This window comes from Triturus cristatus, chromosome 9 (assembly GCF_964204655.1).
Source record: "Triturus cristatus chromosome 9, aTriCri1.1, whole genome shotgun sequence".
Classification (NCBI taxonomy): domain Eukaryota; kingdom Metazoa; phylum Chordata; class Amphibia; order Caudata; family Salamandridae; genus Triturus; species Triturus cristatus.
The window spans coordinates 395,302,875-395,327,250 of NC_140592.1; the positions used below are offsets into that span (position 1 = coordinate 395,302,875).

Genomic DNA, 24,376 nt, shown 5'->3' on the forward strand with positions numbered 1-24,376 from the left:
CAGTGAAAGACTTGCAGAAGTGGAGCATACAAACGACTGACCTGCAGCACCGGAATCCTGTGGTTCAGAGGCATTGTGAAAGTTTTTTTTTTTAATCTCCATACTGTGGCTATTGCTACTGTTTCGTTGCTAAATCAGTGGTTCGGATATAGGCAGACAGTATTTAACAGCATTAACTTTCTTAATTGGAGGTATAGCGCCAGCAGTACTCTGAATGCCGTGACATTCTTATAATTGGCTTTATTAAATGAATCCATGGCTTTGTCTTTCTTGACATTAATAGCTTTACTGGAATTGAAGTGGACACATGGGAGCCATCTGAGTGGACCTCGTGTCCTAATGAGCCTCAGTGGTAGGCTACTGACCTGTCATAATGTGAAAGGAAAATCACAAAGCGAACAAGCCATTGCAATTACTCATTGTACCCTATGTGGATCACGAACAGATGGAAGGAACTATAAGCCCAGTGGTTCCCAAACTGTGCGCTGCAGCGCCCCAGTGGCCCCGGATTCGTCTGGAGGTGTCCAGCTTCAGTTTGATCGCACATGAACAGCAAACAGAGGGCGTACAAATATTGTGGAAAGGGAGAGGAGACATATCTTTGCATTGCATGCACTATTATCCCCACCTTCATCCCAATTATTTTCAGGGATTAAAATGGATGCACTACCGAGCTCCGGATTACTTAAATTGATACTTGTATAGCACACTACTCACCCGCAAGGGTCTCAAGGCACTTGTACGAATACCGCTGTGGAACCCATCCTGGCTTTCCCTGTGAGGCGTCCACTCCTGGGCACCCCCAAGGTGGAGGCCAGGCATCCTTAGCATTGTGGGGGCCGTTGTGGAGATTAAGCAAGCTATTGCCCAGAGTTGCACTCCATGATTGGAATGGCACCGAGGCGAGAATTATCAGGTCCGTGGAATTTTTGAGCCCAAGACCCGCCGAGGCGGGGAATTGAACCCTGGTACCGGGCTAGACCTCTGCATCAGGGTCTGCCGCTCTAAACATTGAGCCACACTTCTCCACCTACACACACAAAACAAAAGTATTGTAATGGGGGGCCGCGGCCAATGGGCAATTGGTCAAGGGAGCCGTAGGTCAAAAAAGTTTGGGAACCACTGCCCTAGCCCTATGGCTCTAAGGTGTGTGCCTTGGGCCATAGCAGCTCAAGTCAGCTCCAGCGATAGGGAGAGGGGAGGGGAGCGCCATATCTCTGTGAATATGGCGCTGTCCTCCTCTCTCCCTTTCACACAAAGCAGCACAGCATTTTTGGCTGCTGCGCTGCATTCCGTGACACCTTTGAAAATCTGAGCCTCTGTCATTTCACAAGCACATAAAATACGCCTATTTGTGACTTAGCCTAACACTACTTCTTGCTACGTATTTCGTTCATCTTGATAGTGACTGCACACCAAAAAAATGTGCAATGACAGGATATATAACATGAGGCTTTTTTTATCCTCGATTTTCCAGGTGATGAGGAGGAAGAGGATGATGGCCGGGAAGAGCGGCTTCCCTCCTGCTTTGACTACGTCATGCATTTCCTCACCGTCTTCTGGAAGGTGCTCTTCGCTTTTGTGCCACCAACGGAATATGGGAATGGCTGGGCCTGCTTCTGGGTCTGCATCACTATCATCGGCCTGCTCACCGCACTCATCGGAGACCTAGCCTCCCACTTCGGCTGCACCGTAGGGCTGAAGGATTCCGTAACCGCTGTGGTCTTCGTCGCTTTGGGAACCTCCATACCAGGTAAGGGCCCAAAGTAGAGTGACTGTAGTTCAGATTCATGGGCAGTTGTGGATAGTGAAATGTCAATTGAGTGAAATGTTTCCCCTGGCTATTTTTAGAACCCGTTGAAAACTGTGTCTCTGACAAATTGTCCCACCTTTCCAGTTCAGTAAAATATTCTGGATTTAGCTGGTAACCAGGGCTATTGGAATTATGCAATTGTGCGGCCATGTCGTTTTTCACTGAATTGGAAATTTGCCACATAATCCATCATCTGCTGCATGATCTGCAGATTTTAACAAAAACACATTTTTGTTTCTAGCTCAAACGGTTCAAAAGTTACTAAAAACACAGTGACACATGTTGCTGCACAGAGGAAGGTCCTTTGCAAACGGTGACTGGTCCACCTTCTGTTTTTTATTGCTATATTTTGGTGTTAAACTGGTACTAATGAGGTGCCACCAATGACCGGACAGTGTTAACAAGCATTGGCAACGCCAATAAGTCTTGGCAATCCGAGTGTTATTGACGCTGTCATTGTCAATGTCTTCAAACACCCTAGTGACTAGTCCCTTCAATACTCGCACAATCAGACAGAAGTAGACTATGATAACGCCCTCCAACAGATAGGCACAGCACGCACAGCACACATACATGCACACACACAGACACACACACAATGATAATTACACTCACCCCCTCGCAGTGAGTCACGTTGAAAGATGCCCCTTCACTTCCTCTTCTAAGCGCACGCTGAGACAGAGGTAGGCACACTGACAGGTGCACACACACATACAAAGGTGCACACCAGCCCTCCCTCTCAGGCACGGAAAAGCCTTCGGGTCCAAGTCCATGAGCTGTTGCGCCGCTCGCACCGGACAAATTGTGAGCCATGGATCAACGGAACTGAGTGTGAGGAGAGTTCAGAGAGACATGGGGAGGAGAGCAACAAGATGAGCAGCCAGGCAGAGGAGCGCTAAAGTCCAGAGGAGAGAGGCAGAAAGAGAGTGTGGGGGCTCCCAGGAGCAGGGGCATAGCTTCAAGGGGGAATTTGGGGTTTTACACCCCATTAAAAAATGTTTTCTGTAGTAAATATTAGGGTACACGTGCTGTTGAGTATGGTGGGGTGTCTGTCAGATTTCACCTGGAGTTTTCCTATACACACAGACAAAAACACGCACACACTCGCGCTCTTGTCTCTGTTTTGAAGTTCTTACAAAAAGAACAAGCCTCTGATGAGGAGGAGTACGAAGGACCCTAGGGATATGCACAAAGCCCATCAGAACTGCAGGTAAAGTGTCAATAAGACGATTATGAGCAGGAAGAGTATTCGGGTCACAGCTTCTACGTCCCTTAGGACCAATATCAGCAGCAGCATCAGGAAGAGATGGTTTGCATGCCCTCCGCACTGCTCACTGACTTGCAATTTATGTTATCAGACTACAAGAAGCATTTCCCCCCATCTTCTGCTATCGCAGCACCAGCCACCCCACCACTGTCACCGGCGTCCATTCCACAATCTACTGCAGGGCACAATATACTCTTGCTACCTACTTCTGTTCACCTTTCATCGCGAACTGCTTTGCTTCAGGCTCTAGCGACTTCTGATGATGATCATGAGGAGTGAGAGTTAGGGGAGCCACACCAAGAATGGGATGATTACCATTTCCCACACCACCATCTCCCTCTTCAATTCCTCTTGATTTTCCATCCGAGGATATTGGTGGGTTCCACAATTTATTAGAGCGAGTAGCTAAGAGATTTGACTTACCTATGCCTTCTACCCAAACAGACTTTTTCATTCACGATTTTAAGGAACCATTCAGGAAAACCGTAAGAGTTATGCCCATCATGAATTACATCTGGGAGGAGGGCTTGAAAGTCATGAAGACTCCGCCCACAGTCACTGCGTTCCTGCACATCTGGAGAAAAAGTACCACGCTTCTGCTTGTCTCACTGGGCACCCGAAACCTGATTCAGTCATATCTCAGGCAGCACAATGCAGGTAAAAAAAAACATCAGTCCCAATCACAGCACCTCCAGACAAAGAAGGCAGGCACCTTGAGGATGTTGGGAAGAGGTTCACTTCTGTGTCGGCCCTCACTGTAAGGGCAGCGAGTTCTCTCGCAGTTCTTGGCTGATATGACCGCCAGAGGTGGTCCTATCTTTCCTTTTTCCTGGATCAGCTTCATAACTAGAGTAAATCAGAGGCCAAAAAGATTCTCCAGGAAGGAGAGCGCACATCGTTGGTAGTCATTGACTGTGCGATGGACATTGCCACAACTGCCTTTAGACTGCTGGCAGGTGCAGCAGTTTTAGACTGCTGGGGCTAGCTTAAAACTACTTCATTCCGCCCTGAGGTCCAAAACAAGTTTCTCGACCTTCCTTTTGATGGAGGAGCCCTGTTCAGCAAACATGTCGATGAGGAAATACAAGCTATAAAGACGGATACCACCGCTGCTAAGTCTTGAGGGTGCTCCAGTTACATAAGGTGCTCTTTTGTGTCACCTGAGGGAGAGGCTTTCCATCCTATAGAAGAGAGTACCAGCAGTATCACTACCCTGCTTACTCCTCTACATCTCAGCCCTATTGTCACAAGTATGCCCAATGTCAGCCGCCGTCAGCAGCTTACAACCGGTCTTCTGCAAGAGGTACAGCAGGGCATCAGAACAAGTATTCAGCTCATCACCAAAGACCACCTTCAGGCTCCAGCTAGTCCTCATTCCTCACAGATAAACTTAGGGGCAAAATATCTGCTTACCTTCATCGTTGGCTGGCTATAACTATGGACCAATGGGTTATCAACCTTATTCAATTTTGCCATACCCTAGAATTTCTTCAAATTCCATTTCCCACTCCACCTCAACCATCTGTTCCAAAACATCTACACCTCCATTTATAGGTTTTTGCAATGTTGGGGAAGGGAGCAATAGAACCAATTCCTGCATCATAACGAGTGTGAAGAGGTTCTATTCCCGTTTCTTTTTGGTCCGCAAAAAGTTCAGGCAATTGCGACCAATACTAGACTTGAGAAATCTCAACACCTACCTGAAGGAACAGTCCTTTCACATGGTCTCCTTGCAGGAGATTCTGCTGCTCTAGAATCCAGGAGATTACATGTCCACCCTCGACCTCCAGGATGGATGCGTATTTTTAGATTCACATCCACCCATCTCACAGGAAATTCCTTTAATTCACAATAGTCAGGAGCCATTATCAATTCAGAGTCCTCCCTTTTGGCCTCAAATGTGCCCTGCAAATATTCACAAAGTGCTTAGCTCCAGTGGCAGCCTTTCTCAGCAAACAAAGATGCCAAGTGTTCCCTTATTTGGACGATTGGTTGGTCAAGGCGTCGTCCATGTAGGCAGCTCAAGCATCCACCGCAGCCTGCACAACGCTGTTCATGGAATTAGGCTTTATCCTGAATCTAGAAAAAGTCAGTCTTGGATCCTTCAAAGACTATTACCTTCGTAGGAGCAACGCTCGACAAAACGCTCAACAGAGCTTTCCCATTGGTCGAAAGACAAAAAAAACTAATATCAATAGCAGAACTTACACACAAAAAGACAGTCTCTTTCAGTTCGCCGTTACAAATCCCTCCTATAGATGATGTCCTGCTACATCCCTCCAGTTCCATTCTGTCAGTTAAGAATTTGTCTTCTCCAAGAGAAAATAGACAAGCAGTGGCTTCAAGCAGAGGAATCTTTCGACAATCTACTCACCATCACCCCAGCCATGGTAAAAGCTCTTTCATGGAGAAAACATCATAAGAATATTTCAGTCAGCCTCACCTTTTTAGTCCTGTCATCTCCTTTGGTCACCACTACTGACACCTCCCTCGACAGATGAGGATATTTCCTTCCAGACTTACAAGTAAGTGGCAAGTGTCAAAAGCTGCATCGCCTCCTTCACATCAGCTTGTTAGGGCTCAACGTGGTTCACCAGGCCTTATAAGCTTTCCTGCCAATAATAATGCCAAGAATAAAGAACTCAGCCTTGTTAGTTCAGACGGACACCACAGTGCACTACATCAACATTCAGGGTTGCATAAGATCACTCTTCCTATCCCAAGAGGAGCAGTGCATCTGGGAATTGGCAAGCAAGTATCCCTAAGAGCAGAACATCTTCAAGGCAACCAGAACACCACAGCAGACGCTCTAAGCAGACTAGAGTCATCGTGTCACGAATAGGAACGGAGTCAAGCCACTCTCGACAGCATCTTTCTCCGATGGGGCAAGCTGAATCTCGATCTTTTTGCGACCCCCCAGAACAAGAAATGCCAGTTCTTCACAAGTTGGCATCACCATCAGGGATCATGGGGGAATGCATTTTTGATGGCATGGTCAGGCATCTTTGCCTATGCCTTTCCTTCAATTCCTCTCCTACCAAGGCTGCTCATGAAGATGAAAGCTGAGCCCTGCAGGATGATCCTCATAACTCCTTGCTGGCCGTTCAAACATTGGTTTATGGGACACCTCCTACTCTCAGAGAAACATCACATTCTCTTGAAACGGATTCCATCTCTCTTAACGATGTCCCAGGGCCAAGTGCGGCATCAGGATCCCAAATCACGTCATTTATTGGCTTGACTCCTGAGCACAATGAGTTTACCCATTTGAAACTCCCTTCCGAATGCAGGGAAATACTGTCCAGCGCTCGTGCCAGCAGTAATAACAAGACCTATCGGCTGAAGTGGAAATGTTGTGGAATTTGGTGCCAACAAGCTAATGTGCATCCTTTTTCTTCTTTACCTCAGGAGATTATCCCTTATCTCCTGCACTTAGCAAAATCAGGATTGTCTCACTCCTCCATCAAGGTCCACTTAGCAGCTATCTCACACTTTAGGAGATCATATACCTTTCCTTCCTTATGGACATCTAGAATCGTTAAGCAGTTCTTCAAGGGACTATTTAGGGTCTATCCACCAGTCAGACCTCCCCCACTTCTCTGGCAGCTCAACTTTGTCTTTTCACAGCTCATGAAGAACCAATTTGAACCCATTCACAGAGCGGATCTCAAATTCAATTCATGGAAGATAGCTCTACTCGTAGTATTGACATCTGCTAGGTGAGTGAGGGAAATTCAAGCTCTAACCATTCAGGAGCCTTTCCTCCAATTCAGAAATGATAGAGTAGTCCTCCGGACAAACCATAAGTTCATTCCTAAAGTCCCTTCAGATTTTCATTTAAATGAGCCTCTCATCCTCAAGACATTCTTCCCAGATCCTTCCACTCCAGCGGAGAAAGCTTTCCATTCATTGGATGTCAACAGATGCTTGACGCTCTATTTGCCAAGGACCAGACGCTTCCGTAAGTCTAATCAGCTCTTTGTGGCCTACAGAGCTCCTCGAAAGGGATTTCCTTTTTCCAAACAGAGTATTGGTCCTTGGATTTCCAGCGCCATTTGCTATTGCCATCAAGCAGTGGGCAAGCCGTTACAGACATCTGTACACACTCACTCTACCAGAACTGTTTCAGCCTCAACAGCGCTGTTTGCTGGTCTGACAAACCAGGACATCTGCTGTGCAGCTACTAGGAAGAATGCACACACCTTTACCAGGCATTACTGCTTGGATTCTGCAGTTCACAATGTAACAGCAGTGAGTCAAGTGGGACTGCAACTTCTTTTCCAGTGATGGTGAGATTTCTCCTTAACCTCTCCATCCTTTTTTTCTGGCTATGCCAATTTGTTTTTCTACTCCTTCCTATTAGATGTATTTGTATATGTCTGGGTTTGCATATGATATATCTATGAATTCATTCTTTACATTAAAAAAGAGAGGTAACAGAAACAATGTGCTTCTTAACTGCTTTCTAATCTGATTTAAGCATGCGCTTCTATGAAAGTTCCAATACTGAAGTAAGAAATAAGTTACTTACCTGTAACTGTAGTCCTCCAATATTGGAATCTTTCATAGATTCACATGCAACCCACCCTCTTCCCCGGAGGAATTCACCCTTCACTCTTTTTTATCTGGATGTATCTCCTACACTCGGGTGTTTAAAATCTGAGGGACTGGAGCTTCTCTCTGGAGTAGTCTAGAGGGCAGGTTAACCTGATTGGTTCAAACCTATGTTTGGTCTCTTTTTTACCAATGACTATAATATGTTATAAAACTATAGGGCCTAGGGCCTTTTTGGTTTATGTGTATCCTTGCATTGCTATTATAATGTACTGTGGTACTCCCATCTCAACGATGGGGAATGATTCAAGCATGTGAATCTGTGAAAGATTCCAATACTGTAGAACTACAATTACAGGTAAGTAACTTTTTTTATTCCAATGAGCTGTGGTCTGGAGGTCAGTGAGCCCCCTGAAATACTTGGTAAGGGCATGCCAGAGCTGCAGATCTCAGAAGAACTGTGAGTGATGCAAGTCGTATTCTGTCTGCAGATCCAGGAAGGATTTCAGTGTAGTGCCTGACATGATGTCTCCCAGTGTCGAAATGTCTATAGTGTCATATGATGAGAAGTGCTTCAGGGCTGTGACCTGCAGTACCCGGGTTCCTTGCCACAGTGGAGTTTCTTTCATCAAGTGTCCCACCCACCCGAGGGTCCTATCTTGTCTTTCCATATCTGAAGGGTTACCATCATTGTCGGCGGAAGATCAACTGGAGAGGTACCTCCATACAGCAAATGTAGGAGGGATATCACCTGTATCACCCATTTTCGGTATTGTATGTCGGGTTGGGTATATTGCTTAAACCCCATTCATTTATTACAATGAAATGGGAGGCCCTGTAGTTCGAAAGTATGTTCGGGGTCACAATGCCCGTCATACGGGGATTTGTAACATTTAGTGAGGTCTATCTGTGGGGTATGTTGGCACCACAGGAAGGTCTGCAGCAAAGAGTCTTGTAGAAGAAGTATGGAAGCGGGGCTGGATAGTTTTGCAGCTGGTATAACTGACGGGGCAGGACAACCATCTTATATACGGCCAAGTGGCCGACTATAGAGAGCGGTAGTGTCTTCCAAAATCCCAGGACATTCACTACAGGTGATGCTGGATGTTGCGTGCCCAGGCGCGATCAGGGTTATTAGTTACATATACTCCCAGGTATTGAAAGTAATTCCGAAGGATCTGTATGCCGTCCACCCAACCGAGCGCCGATGAGGGGAACTTCTAGGGTAAACTGAGGACTTGGCTTTGTTAACCGTAAGCCTAGTACAGGCACTGAAGACTCCCAGGATCGGGAACACATGGGGACTGGACTCTTGAGGATCATTGAGTAATATGAGTATGTCGTCCACATATAGTGCAATCCTACCCTAGACCCCATAGGCCCACTCAAGACCCCTAACCAGGGCATCCACACTTAGCCACCTCACTAAGGTTTCGATCGCTATCATGAATAGCAACGCGACAAGGCACATCCATGCCTTATGCCCATATATAGTGTGAATTGAGTGGACAGCAAAACTCCCACCCTGACCCACACCTAGACATCAGCATATAACAGTCATGCCCATTTGAGAAAGTTGGGACCAAACTTCAGTTTATGTAGTAGGCAGAACTGATTGTCCCACAGAACCGAGTCAAACGCCTTGTGGAAAATGACCAGGAGGAATCCATGTGCACCCTGAAGTCTGCTGGCTAGTGCTAGTGTGTTATTGTTAGAAATGGGGTTTCTGGTTGGCTAGAACCCAGCACTCTAGTCAGGGTAAGGGAGTTACACACCCAGTATAACCCCTGCTCACCTCACTAGGTAGCTTGGTAGAGGAGTCAGTCTTATCTCAGAGGCAGTGTGTAAAGCAGTTGCACAACACACACACACATACACCAGTGACGCACTACACACACCACAAAATAGACTCCACACAAGGTTATATCAAATATCTCATATATTGTAGATCAAACACATAGACCACAATCACATAAATCGCTTTGAGACTAGGCAATGGTCATCACAATACATAGATCATAAATCACTTTGCCATCTAGGCAATTTTTTACATTTATTTTAATAGAGTTTTATATAGCGCGAACTTGATCCGAATTGGGTATCAGAGCGCTTTACATAGGACCAGTTGCGTTACATTAGGACACATTCATTTTCTTTTGTTAGGCACGGGGAGATTAAGTGATTTGCCCAGAATCACAGGATGTTCAGCGTCATTGCCGAGAGTCGAACCCAGTTCCCCAGATTCGACGTCAACGGCCCTAGCTGTTAGGCCAACTCCTCCCCCCAATTATCATAACACCACACTTAGTGCAATAAAGCACGTACTTATAAGTTGCACATATCATACAAACATCATGAAAAACACCCTTGTTGTGCATATCATCCGTTCCTGAACATCATACTTATTATCTGGTCTTTACAAGTGTCACAGTGACCTTCCTCCTAATATTAGGGCTTGATAATGCAGGTGAATGCCCTGCACTCCTACAACACCTCATATGATACTTCTCATGTCACATATAGGCACAATGGACTAATCCGAGCACTCAAATTGTAAGAAAGAGTCAATGTTCAATCCAACAGTAAATTATATCACGTCCAATTTAATCCAATTCTTCTGTTCGGGCCAAAGGAGGTGTACTCCAATAGTACAACCAACACAGAATAGTTCAGGCTGAACTATTCTGTGTTGGTTGTGCAATTCAACTAATGTTTTTAATTCTGATTGGCTATATGAAATTCAACTGGTCTCTATTTTGAAGACTATGGGACTACACCTCCTTTGGCCCGAACAGATGAATCGGATTAAAGTGGACTTGATATCATTTACTGTTGGATTAAACATTGACTCTTTCTTACAATTTTAGTGCTTGGATTAGTCCATTGATACAGTTTGTCCCTCCCTTTTTCTTTGAGGGACCTCTTAGGGTTGTGTGACAGGACAAACCACAAGAGTACACAATAGTTGTTTGATCAAAGTAGGTTTGATTAATCATCCGAAAAGCATTGTCGGGTATTCCGTTAGGTAAGTTCCTGGTACTCGGTCCATGTCTTTTCCTTCTTTTGTGTCTCTCCTCGTCTCAGCGGTCGGTATCGTCAGTCAAGGGTCAGGGTTAGTCCTCCCTCTGGGAAAAGGAGAAATGACAGGCAATTAGTGCATGTATCACTCCTAGTACGTATTGGTTCCTTCACCAATAACCCCAGGAACTAGGGTAGTAGGATGGGCAGAAGCTTCCTCGGGTTTACTGGGTGACTTGTTGGGGAAAACAGGGTATCACATTAAAGCGCAAAGCGCAGACGGGTAGCGTTCCCCTCCTTGGGCCCCAATTCCACCCTCTGTCTCCAGCTCGGGGTTCTCTTCAGAACATGGGCTCACTCACTCAAGTCAGGTAGATAAAGAAAGAAGAGGCGAGAAACACCCCTCCCAAAACAAAAAGGGAAATAAACAGGCTCCGCCTTCAATACCCCGGAGGTGCCCTTTTACAACCCGGTAAGGTATGCATGGGTAAGAAACCACCCGCCTATAGCCCGTCCGGTCGTTCGGGCCACTTACCTGAAGCCGTGATGCACTGACAGAGCCACGACTGCCTTCCGGTGTGCCTTCCCCTGTGATAACCGGCAGCGCCACCTCACTCTGCGTCTCCTGGTCTCCAGTCCAGTTCTCCATACTCGCTTCTCTCTGCTCCCGCTGGTTGAGCCTGCGTCGCACTCCTTCCTGTCGGACTCTGGTTGAACCCGTCTCCGGACCAGGCGACCCCTTATGTACATCCAACGCTGTCCGTGGCTGCGTGTCCTGCCTATCTACGGATGTCGAGCACGCCTTCGCAGTACCCCCGGGGAACCCGTAGTCCTCCTCCAGGGATGCTCTGTCACAGGTTGTTTGGTAACTGACCTTTTTTCATATGAGCACCATTTAAGACACTTGTGTAGTTCTACCTACCCCATATGCAGTGCAGAGCGCCTATTGCTGTTTTGTGACCTGTTTACCAAAGTGTTATAGTCACACATAGGCACCGTAACTCCTTTGTGTCTTTTCTGGGACTTAATGGATTCTCCCTTATGCTCAGAAGCACTTGTGCATATGGAGCAGGATTCGCAAGTCGGGGGTGTTCAGGCTCTCCACACGGGAGACCTTGACCAATCTCCACGATCAACTGTCCCCTGCAGCTGCCCGCGAGCCTCCAGCAAAGCTGGCAACAATATTGGGCAACACGGCCTGTGATACAGGGGGCGTTCCCTTGCCCAACTCCTTGCAGGGCTCCTGGTATCACCGCAATGCCAGCAAAGGAACAGAGATGCTTTCCTGGCCTCCTGCTCTTCTCAGGCACATGGCAACAGCCGTGCCCTCAACAGACCTCGATCCCGGTGCCTCCAGGCGGTGCTTTGCGGTTGGGAATGCAGCTGCCGTTTCAAACAACGTCCACTTTGCTGACTCTGCCCTTCTTCCTCGGCTATGGGGTAGGCAGGGCAGGACTCAGCTCCCTCCTCAGCATGGCACGGCGGGTTGCCCCAGCAACACAGGGATGTCTTTCTGGTTTTTCTTTTGTTTCCTCGGTTACAACTCATGCCGCCAAGGCGTTTTCAACACAGCACCAATTAGATTTTTATATAACCAGAGAATTGCGATCCCGTGCACTTCCTGCAGGTCAAAAAGCACTTCACACGCTCTGGGCTGGAAACTCCAGTGCTCCTGCAGGCTTTCTTAGTAAAAAGGTGAAGAACAGTCCAGTCTTCCTCCTGCTCCAGGCAGGTCCTTTTAAAATCCAGCAAGGATGTTTCTCTGAAGTCTTTTATCTCACTAAAACTTCCAACAGGATACAAGCACACACAAGCCCTTGGAGATTCTTCACAAGCAGGATACCACAGCAGGGCAAAAAGAGTCAGTCCATTTCCTCCACCACAGACAGAAGTAGCAACTGCAGGCCAACCCACCCCTCACACAGAAAAGGTAGCGCTCCTCACACAACTCTTCAGCTCTTCTTCTTGGCAGGGTCCTCTTGTTTCCAGAAGTAATCTAAAGTCCTGGGGTTTAAGGTCCCATACGTATACCCCATTTTGACCCTGTTCTCTTTGCTTCAGAGTTGCTGAGCTCAGTCCAAACCAGTTCTGTCCTCCCAGGTCCAGCATGACCTCAGGGGGTGGAGACAGCATTCTGCAAAGCAGACACAGCCTATTCAGGTGCTAGTGAAACTCCTCCCACCACTCTAAATGCAGACCATGTCTATTCAGCCTAGTGATGAGTCATCTAGACAAGGCAACCCCCTTGTAATTGTCTAGAGTGAATGCACATCCCCAGCTCCTGTCGCTATAAAACCAGATGGTGAATACACAAACAGGCAAAGGCACAAAGAATGGTAAAGCAAAAAAATGCCCACTTTCTAAAAGTGCATCTTCAAACACACAATTTAAAAAGTACATTTCCTAAAAGGTGTGGTATTAGATTTGAGTTCAGAGAGCCTAAACTCATTTTCTCTATCTTGTCCCAATTAAAAGTTACACATGTAAAATGTTACTGTGCAGCTCCAATGATAGCCTATGGGACAGACAGCCTTTCAACAGTGAAAAACAAAATACACAGTATTTCACTATCAAAACATGTAAAATACACCGGCACATGTCCTACCTTTCACATACACTATACCCTGCACATGAGGGTACCTTGGGTCTACCTTAGGGGTGTCTTACATGTAAGAAAAGGGAACGTTAGGGCCTGACAAGTGGGTGCCGTTGCCAGGTCAACATGGAAGTTTAAAACTGTGTGCGCAGACACTAAGTGGTAGGTGTGAGACAGGGCTACTCGTGGGTGGCGCGACCAGTGCTGCAGGCTCACTAGATGGCATGTGATTTACAGACCTTGGCACACTCAATGCACTTTACTATGGACTTACCAGTAAATCAAATATACCAATCATGGATAATCAATCAGACTATCAATTTATATAGAGAGCATATGCACTTTAGCACTGATCAGCAGCGGTAAAGTGCCCAGAACCCTATAGCCAACTAAAACAGGGTCAGAATAAGAGGAGGCAAAAGGCAAAACATTTGGGGATAGACCTGCAAGAAGGGCTAGGTCTAACAGTTATCCAGGTGACTGATATTATGCCATGTGGCCCTCCAGGGCATAAAGCCAGATTGGTCTGCATGGACCAGGGGTGGAGGTCACAGTATGCAGTCTTTTGGCCAGGGCCTTGGCCCATATTTTGATCTCCACGTTCAAAGGGGAGATGAGACAGAAAGAGAAACATTGGTCCATTTGTTGTCCCTTCTTGGGTATAACAACAATTTCCACCAAGCGAAGCTCGGGAGAAAGCAATCCCAATTCCTACGCCCTCTATACTTTTCAATCAGCTTGGTCAGCTTATTCCACTACATTCCAGTTTTATGCTCTGCCATTCAAATAGAGGACATTTGCAGGAGTTGACCCTTATAACCTTTGCTCTTCTTGATTCATGGACAGTCATCATGGGTACGACCGTGCTCTGTGTCCCATCATCTGTATGAAGCAGTGCCGCAAATTTCTGCCAAGCATGCAGAGCTGGGCAACCTTTCCCAGCAAGAGATGTTGGATTTCCTCATCATGAAAGAATGAGGAAGTGAATATTTAGTTTCAGAAATGAGGCATGGTACATCACAACATTTCCGTCAGTGAAGCAGCAAGGCACCTTCTCCAGGAGGGAGGGGAGTTCACTTAACGTTGTTGTTCATGTTATTGTGTTTGCAGCCATATTTGAGTATGAGAGGCGGGGTCCGGTGGCTCCCCACCCGGGTAGACACCTTTCCCCTGTGAGGGAGAACAGTAGGCGGCACAATGAAGACACATTCCCTTAGGTTGCTCGCATGGAACGTCAGTAGGTTGGGTAGCACCATTAGGAGGGGGATGGTGGCTAAAGCTCTTACACACTACTCTGCAGATGTTGTGTTCCTACAGGAGACACATCTAATGGAGTGTAACTGTGCCTCCCTGGGCTGGGGTCGATACACCGTGGCAGGTCACTCTGGTTACACATCGGGATCCAGAAGGGTTGTGATACTAATAAAAAAATCCATTCTCGTTCTAGGTGACGCAGACACGCTCAGATGACCGTGGGCACGGTGGTCAAGGGAGAGAAATCACTGGCATTGATTAATGTGTATGTCCCTCTGGGACTAGAGACAGAAACTCAGCACCCCCTGGCCCAATTAATTGGTGGCCTCCCACAGATGCTGACTATCATTGGGGGAGACTTTAATATGACATGCACCCACAGCTGGATAAATTCACCCCTCTGCAGTCTCACAACCCCCATGAAGGGAAATTGGGTAAATGTGTGATGGGCTTGGGGCTAAGGGACATTTGGCAGTCACTACTCTGGGGCCCATAATACCCATTCGCACCAGGATTACTTTTTTACACTACTGCTGACCCCTCACAGGCTCGCTGAGGCAGAGTTCCAGGCATGGGGAATCTCAGACCATTCCCCACTGAGTATTACTTTGGGGACGAAAAAGCAGAGAGACAGGACAGAATGAAGAATAGCATCATGGCGACTGTTAAATGAGGAGGCAGTGGACCGCCTGGACAAGGCAACAGAGCATTATTTTAAAGAAAATTCCAGGTGTGAAACAGATGTACTGATCAGATGGCAGGCCTATAAGATTACCCTCCCAGGGAGGGTCATTATTGCTGATGAGGTGGGAAACAAAAGGGAGCAGTCCCTCCGTCATCTAGAACTAGAACAGGAACTTAAGGACCTGGAGACATACTACCATTTAGCTCTGTCAGCTTCTAAAAGGTTGAGCTTTTTGACCAAAATGGAAGAATTTCACTCCTTGGTCACCAGAGAGGACAAACAGGCACATGTAGCCAAGCAGAAGCTCATATATGAAATTGGAGATAAAGCAGGTAAACACCAGGCATGGTTGAGTGCAGGCAACTGGGAATGGAGTTATATCAGAGGCATTACTGTACCGAATAGGTCGACAGTCACAGGTATTGGCCCAAGCAGACATGGTGACTGACTATATGCAGAATTTCTATGATAGTCAGGTGAGGGTCCTGCAGTCAGAAATGGGGAAATTTGCAATGGAGTGTCCCTGTAGGTGATTAGAAAGCACTGTGGCTCTAGAGTTCGAGGCCAATCTCACACAAGAGGAAATACTCCTGGCACTCATGCAGCTTCATGCGGGGAAGACACCACGTCCGAATGGACTATCGGCTGAATTTTTTTAAAAGATGGTGGGTCGGATTGCAGGCTCCTTACATGAGATGTATATCATAGAATACAGAGGGGGGCTGTCTTGAGATCTTCGCACATATACTGTTGTTCTGGTTCCTAAGGCAGACTAGCCCCATGACCGTTGGGACTCATATAGACCGATCTCTCTCCTAAATGCAGATACAAAAGTTCTGGGCAAGGCCCTGGTGAACAGAATGCAGGGAGTTATATCGGATTTGATCCACCCAGACCAGAACACGTTTATCCTCCACAGGTTGACCAAATTGAATCTCTGACATTTATACAACAGCATAGCAGCGGTTGATAGGCTGGGGATCCCTCTGGCAATCACGTCCCTAGACATGTATAAGGTTTTGACTCCATACAATGGCCATTTTTGTTTGCCATTATGGAGAAAATGGGTTTTGGTCCCTGATATTTCTGGTGGATCCACCTTCTCTATAACCACCCCTGGGCCAGGCTTAAGGTGAATGAAGTTCTCTCCTGGGAATTCCCCATCCAGAAGGGGCTGCCCCCTTTCACCGATGTTGCTTGCCATAGCCATAGAGGCACTAGCCGAGTAGATCAGGGTGGATACCCAGGTGTGGAGCTGGTGCTGGAGCGACTCATGGGAGGACCGGATCTCGCTTTACGTAGATGATATCCTGCTTTATATAGCAGACTCGAATGTGTCTTTGAGGTGCTGGGGGAAATGTTCACTATTTACAGCACTTCCTCGGAGTTGAGGAATAACTGGAAGAAATCCATGATCTTGCTAATAGGTGGGTGGTAGGTGGGAGCTCCATTGCCCCTGCTGCTGAAAGTGGAATCTCTGCACTTTAAAAATCTGGGTATATGCATCTCCTGAGAGGGTGGTACGCATTACACAGATAATATTGGCCCCCTGTTGCAGTGATTGGAGGCAGACATAAAACACAGGAGGGCCCTGCCACTATCGCTAATGAAGAGGACAACGATGTTTAAGATGATTGCGCTACCTAAGTTTACCTACATCTTGTAGAAAAGCCCCTTTCCAATCGTGGACACCTACTTCCCGGCTACTAATGCACTGTTACTTTCATTCCTCTGATCAGATGGACCACCACACTGCAGAGAACAGTCTACGAGGTCAGATCAGTATTGCGCTCTCGAATATTCAGAAGTATTATGAGGCAGTGCAGGTGCATATCATCAACAAGTGGGTATATGCCCCACTGACATCCAAAAAGAACAGATGATGGACGGAATGCTGAACAAATCAAAAATTCTCCCCTAGTCACAGATCTGGGTTAAATCCATAATTCTTTGCACACCTCACTATTCCAGTTTAGACCCAGCCATATGCAAATCAGTCTTGACCCTGCACCCCGTGAGAACAGTCCAGCCTGAACTGCCAGGCCAGGTCCTCAATGGACCAGAAATTAGCATCCAGGGACCGGTTTCGGGGTATCACCCCTCATCAGCCAGGCTTGCTTGAATCTTGTGGCATAGTGAGCACGGGACCCACATCTTGGCATACCTTCTCCGACCTAGGGTGACAAATGCAAAAAGAACTGATAATGGACGGAATGCTGAACAAATCAAACATTCACACCTAGTCATAGATTTGGGTTAAATCCATAATTTGTTTGCATGCCACTTCGTACCAGTTTAGACCACTCATATGCAAATCAGTCTTGACCCTGCTCCCCGTGGGAACAGTCCTGCCCGAACTGCCAGGCCAGGTCCTCACTGGAACAGAAACGAGCATCCTGCAACCGTTTTTGCAGTATCACCCCTCATCAGCCAGACTAGCTTGAATCTGGTGGCGTAGCGAGCACAGGACTCATGTCTGGGCATACTCTTCCCACTTATCGGGACAAATGCAAAAAGAACAGATGGACGGCATGCTGAACAAATCAAACATTCACCTCCAGTCACAGATCTGGGTTAAAAAAAAATAATTTTATACACACCACGCCATTCCAGTTTAGACCCAGTCATATGCAAATCAGTCTGGACGTGCTCCCCATGAGAACAGTCCAGCCTGAACTGCCAGGTCACGCCCTCACTGGACCAGAAATGAGCATCCTGGGACCGTTTTGGGGATTTCACCCCATATCAGCCAGGCTAGCTTGACTCTGGTGGCGTAGCGAGCATGGGACTCACGTCTGAGCAGACCCTTTCCACTTAAGGCGAAAAATGCAAAAAGAGCAGATGATGGACGGAATGCTGAACAAATCAAACATTCACCCCCCAGTTACAGATCTGGCAAATCGAATGTACCGGGAGGTACTGGGGCAGAGGGGTTACCATCACTTGCTGTGTGGGGGGAATATACCACCAAATCCCTTCCCCCCCAGCTACTGCCATGGTCATATCAATCTAGCACAAACTGACAAGAGAGATGGGGTGGGAAACGTGATTGACACCATGAACCCCACTGTGGGTGGGCACAAGGCTTCGTCCTTTACTGGTCTTGCCAAGGTTTGAAAAATGGGACCTGATTGGCCTCTCAGCCCTGTTGGGCATGGGGGTTGTAAAAAAGGTTGGCTTTGTTTACACACCTACAGGTTGGATATGATATTAGCACCTCCCAAATATTTAAATATTTGCAACTAACACACACCCTGCAGGCCAGGATCCCTAGAGATAAGGAAATGAAGGAAGAATTACCATTGGAACTACGGCTATTAGACAGCCACCTGGATTCCAAAGCCATCTCCCTTACGTGTGGTACAGTAATGAGGAATACACAGGGGGAGATGACGTGCTTGAGGGAATGATGGCAGGAGGATATAGGGGATCTATAGGATGAGGTCTGGGGGGTGATGCCCTACAATTCCCAAAGGAAGTGGTGTGAGAAAGTGGGTTTCTGTTGCAGTAACCCCCCCTTTTTTTTCCTAATAGCTGATGCACTTTTCCTTGTTGTGCCCTGGGCTCCTGCCAATCAGGTGCCCAGGGCCTATGTTCCTTCCTTAAAACACACAAACTCTCAATTGGCAAACCCTGGCCACATGTCAGCCCCTGATAAATGGTACCCTAGGTACCCAGGGCCTTGTGACCAGGGAAGGCCTCTAAGGGCTGCAGCACTCATTGTGCCACCCTTAGAGGCCCTGTACCCTTACACACACACACTGCCTTTGCAGGCTGAGTGTCTGGGTGCAGGACAAAACAAAGAGTCGACATGGCACACATCTCTGTGTGCCATGCCCATCACCTACACTGCTAAGGCATATGTCAGCCACCCCTCTGGCTGGGTGCCTTATGCCTATGGTGTGGGCACAGGAGCAGGAGCCCTGTGCCCCTACAGTACCCAGGTCCATTCCTGGGCACTGTAAGTACAGTGCTGCCTTTTACAAGTACATGGTGCTGAGAGCTCGTCAAACACGAACTCCACAGCACCATAATGGCAACACTGAAGACTGGGAAGTTTGGTATCAAACTTCTCAGCACATTAAACCCACACTGATGCCAGTGTGGGATTTAATGTACTAAGCACCCCAGAGGGCATCTTAGAGATGCCCCCTTACAGCTAACCTACAATCCACGTCTGCTCTGAGGCTGCCCAGGCTGCCACACAGCAGACACGTTGCTGGACCCCTGGGTGGGAGAGCCCCTGCTCTCCCTGGCCTGCAACAATGCACATCCTGGGTGAGGTGAGAAATCTCCTCCCCCAGGATGAGCAAAGGGAAGCTTCAAAGGCATGCCGCCAGTTGGAGTTTCCCCAGGCCACTGCAACCCCCCACCCTGGCAGGAAGCTTGGCCGGAAACCCCATACAAGGACAGGGGATGTGCCAGCCTGCCCACCCCACCCCTCAGGTGGGGGAGGCGAGGTGAAGCACATCTCCGGGCTCTCGCCATCTTGAAGATGGGAGGCCCTACCCTATCAGGATTAGGCTACTGCCCCCCTCCCACAGGAGAGAGGCAGGATAGGGGGTGTACCCACCCCAGGACAAGGACCCATTGGTCCCTGGCCTTCACCTACCTGTAACGCCCCTAATCTAGTATTTAGGGGCCCCCTGAACCTTCCTTCCCCAGATCCCAGATTCGAAACTACAAGAAGAGCAAGAAGGACAAAGACCTGCCCTGCAGCTGCTAAAAAGAGGAAGACACCAACTGCTTTGGCCCCAGCCCTACCGGCCTGTCGACCCTCGAACCTGCTCCTGCTCCAGCGCGGCATCTCTTGTGGCCAGCAACCTCAAAAACCCCGGAGGACCTGGCTACCTTTGAACTCTAAGCCCCTGGGACTCTCATGAGTAGAGGCTCTACTCAAGAAACCTATTTTTAACCCCTGGCTGCAGCCCGGAACCGCGGACCCAACACACTCTGCACCAGCCAAGCCTAGCCAGCGCCGGAGTGGACAAAGACCCCGAGGACGACCCCACGGCGACCGTGACCCCGAGTCCGGCACCCAAGGACACCCCTCGACATCCCGGAGGAAGCCTGCAGCCTCAGAACCAAGTGCCACCCCAACCGCGATCAACCAGAGGGTAAGATTCCCGACGTCAAAAGGCACCCCTGCACCCGGCGCCCTGCGGCCCCCTGTGCCCAATCCCGGGGTACCCACCTAACCTACAACTACCCAACTTACCTCTCGAAGTGGTGGTGGCACCTGAAACATCCTCGTCCCCGAGCCTGCAGCCTTTTTCCAAACCGGAACATTCCCATTGATTTCCATTGAGCGCCCGAGGGCTCAAAAGCACCCTGCACCCAGCCGCCCGAGTGGCCCTGGCAGTGCCCTCTCTACACTAACCTACTTCCCCACTTGCCCTGAGTAAGTGACCAGGAGCCCAGCTCCCACAGCCGCGTGGCTTGCCAGACAGCAGCCACCAACCAAGGCCCCCCTATCCCTCATAGGATAACATTGGGCCTAACTCTCTCTGCACCCGGCCGTCCTGAAACCGCTGAGAGTGAACCAACTGTACCTACCTGACACTGGGGGACCCCTGAGTCTATGCCCGGAATTTCAACTCTGCCAGTCGGGTACTTACCCTTAAACCGCTAACTTCATTTTCCTCATAGGGTAACATTGACTGGCTTTTTCTTGAAAAATCTTCTAAGTGTGAACTTTTCAAAACTGCAAATATTCACTAAAAATCAGCCAAGTGACAAAAACGAATTTACTCACCTGCTCTTAGGTGAGCTCCCAGTGCTGGATCTTGGTGCCCAGCCCTGACTCTGAAAAGTGTCCACAACTGTACTTACCTCTAACTCATTTTTCTTCCATAGGAAACCATTGTCTGCTTTTCTGTGAAATTTCTTCTAAGTGTCTATTTTTGCAAAATTGAAATATTCTTTTAAAATCGTACTATTTCTGCAAACGAAATTACTTACCTGTTTCTGATAAGGACCCCAGTCCTGGGTCTAGGTACCCAGTCCTGGATTACTAAAGTAACGATAAAGTACTCTACCTGCAATTTGAATTTCTTGCCATAGAGATCCATTGAATCTTTTCTTTGAAATATTTTCTAAGTGCTAACTTTTGAAATAGCTAAATATTATTTAAAAATCATTACAGTTATTAAGTCGACTTTCATCACTTGATTCTGAGTACTGACCCAGACTGGATCTAGGAGCCAGACCTGGAATTTCAAAAGTAATCTGAAAAGTAATTTATTACAAGATAACCTGAATTTACCATTGAGCTCAATGCATTGTTATGTTTAGGAAATAGGATTGTTTATTGCAACCAACTGTGACTGTTTACAAAAATCCATTGCTTATTGCAAAAGTATTTATATTCAATCTCTCATTCTGAGAAAAGTATATTGTTATTCCCTTTGTGGTTCTAAAAATAAAACAAGCATATATTTTATATATATAAACCATTGGCCTAGAGTTCAGTTATTGAGTGTGTGAAACCATTTGCTGACTGAGTGTGTACAATAAATGCTTTACACTGTCCTCAGGTACTGCCTTACTGCTCGACCAAGCTACCACTTTTGAGAGTAAGGTCATACCTAACTTTGACCTCTATCAGCCTCTGGGGGACTGTGGACTCTGTACACCCTGTACCCATTAGGGAACAGTATATACAGAGCCACTTTCTCACAAGTGGCCATCTGAGCTAACTGCAAAAAGAACTGTTGATGGACAGAATGCAGAACAATGTCATACATTCACCTCAGTACAGAGATCTGGGCCTAAATCCATCGTAATTTTTGCTCACCATGCCATTCCAGTTTGGATCCAGCCATATGCAAATCAGTCTTGACCCTGTGCCCCATGGGAACAGTCCAGCACGAACTGCCAGGCCAAGTCCTCCCTTGACTGGAAACAAGCATCCTAGGACCGGTTTCGGGGTTTCACCCCTCTTCAGCCAGGATAGCTTGATTCCAGTGGCATGGAGAGCACGGGACTCACGTCTGAGCATACCCGGCCCCGTCAGGGTGACAAATGCAAAAAGAGCTGTTGATGGACAGAATGCAGAACAATGTCATACATTCACCCCAGTACAGAGATCTGGACCTAAATCCATCGTTTTTTTGCTCACCATGCCATTCCAGTTTGGACCCAGCCATATGCAAATCAGTCTTGACCCTGTGCCCCATGGGAACAGTCCAGCCCGAACTGCCAGGCCAAGTCCTCCCTGGACTGGAAACAAGCATCCTAGGACCGGTTTTGGGGTTTCACCCCTCTTCAGCCAGGATAGCTTGATTCCAGTGGCATGGAGAGCATGAGACTCACGTCTGAGCATACGCGTCCCACTCGGGGTTACAAATGCAAAAAGAACCGTTGATGGACAGAATGCAGAACAATGTCATACATTCACCCCAGTACAGAGATCTGGGCCTAAGTCCATCGTTTTTTTGCTCACCATGCCATTCCAGTTTGGACCCAGCCATATGCAAATCAGTCTTGAGCCTGTGCCCCATGGGAACAGTCCAGCCCAAACTGCCAGGCCAAGTCCTCCCTGGACTGGAAACAAGCATCCTAGGACCGGTTTCAGGGTTTCACTCCTCTTCAGCCAGGATAGCTTGATTCCAGTGGCATGGAGAGCACAGGACTCACGTCTGAGCATACCCGTCCCACTCGGGGTGACAAATGCAAAAAGAACTGTTGATGGACAGAATGCAGAACAATGTCATACATTCACCCCAGTACAGAGATCTGGGCCTAAATCCATTGTTTTTTTGCTCACCATGCCATTCCAGTTTTGACCCAGCCATATGCAAATCAGTCTTGACCCTGTGACCCATGGGAACACTCCAGCCCGAACTGCCAGGCCAAGTCCTCCCTGGACTGGAAACAAGCATCCTAGGACCAGTTTCGGGGTTTCACCCCTCTTCAGCCAGGATATCTTGATTTCAGTGGCATGGAGAGCACGGGACTCACGTCTGAGCATACCCGTCCCACTCGGGGTGACAAATGCAAAAAGAACTGTTGATGGACAGAATGCAGAACAATGTCATACATTCACCCCAGTACAGAGTTATGGGCCTAAATCCATCGTTTTTTTGCTCACCATGCCATTCCAGTTTGGACCCAGCCATATGCAAATCAGTCTTCACCCTGTGCCCCATGTGAACAGTCCAGCCCGAACTGCCAGGCCAAGTCCTCCCTGGACTGGAAACAAGCATCCTAGGACCGGTTTTGGGATGTCACCCCTCTTCAGCCAGGATAGCTTGATTCCAGTGGCATGGAGAGCACAGGACTCACGTCTGAGCATACCCGTTCGGGCTGGACTGTTCCCATGAGGCACAGGGTCAGGCTGATTTGCATATGGCCATGTCTGAACTGGGGTGGCGGAGTGAGCTAAAGAATGATGATGGATTAAACCCAGATCAGTTGACTGGGGGTGAGTGCTTGCAATGTTCAACACTCCGTCCATCATCCCCTTTGGTTTTGCTTTGTTCGCCCTAAGTTGGCATGGTATGCCCAGACGTGGGTCCCTTGCTCACTTTGCCACTGGATTCAAGCTAGCCTGGCTGATGACGGCTGATTAGCCAGAAACCGGTCCCAGGATGCTTGTTTCTGGTCCAGGGAAGACATGGCTTGGCAGTTTGGGTAGGACTGTTCCCATGAGGCACAGGTTCAGACTGATTTGCATATGGCCATGTCTGAACTGGGGTGGCGGAGTGAGCTAAAGAATGATGATGGATTAAACCCAGATCAGTTGACTGGGGGTGAGTGCTTGCAATGTTCAACACTCCGTCCATCATCCCCTTTGGTTTTGCTTTGTTCGCCCTAAATTGGCAGGGTATGCCCAGACGTGGGTCCCTTGCTCACTTTGCCACTGGATTCAAGCTAGCCTGGCTGATGACGGCTGATTAGCCAGATACCGGTCCCTGGACGGTTGTTTCCGGTCCAGGGAATACATGGCTTGGCAGTTCGGGCCTGACTGTTCCCATGAGGCACAGGGTCAGACTGATTTGCATATGGCCATGTCTGAACTGGGGTGGCGGAGTGAGCTAAAGAATGATGATGGATTAAACCCAGATCAGTTGAATGGGGGTGAGTGCTTGCAATGTTCAACACTCCGTCCATCATCCCTTTTGATTTTGCATCTGAGCTAACTTCCATCTCATTCAATTGAAAAAACTGCACAAGACATATTATACC

General features: G+C 47.9%; 1 protein-coding gene across 2 annotated transcripts in view; it reads left to right on the top strand.

Annotated features, from left to right (window-relative positions):
• SLC8A2 (solute carrier family 8 member A2) overlaps positions 1-24,376 on the top strand; it is a 627,882-nt gene that overhangs the window by 576,830 nt on the left and 26,676 nt on the right. For both annotated transcript variants that reach the window (XM_085625255.1, XM_085625254.1), the window contains one exon: positions 1,478-1,753. In XM_085625255.1, coding sequence (XP_085481381.1) covers positions 1,478-1,753 — 276 coding nt within the window. The remainder of the gene's footprint in view (positions 1-1,477; positions 1,754-24,376) is intronic.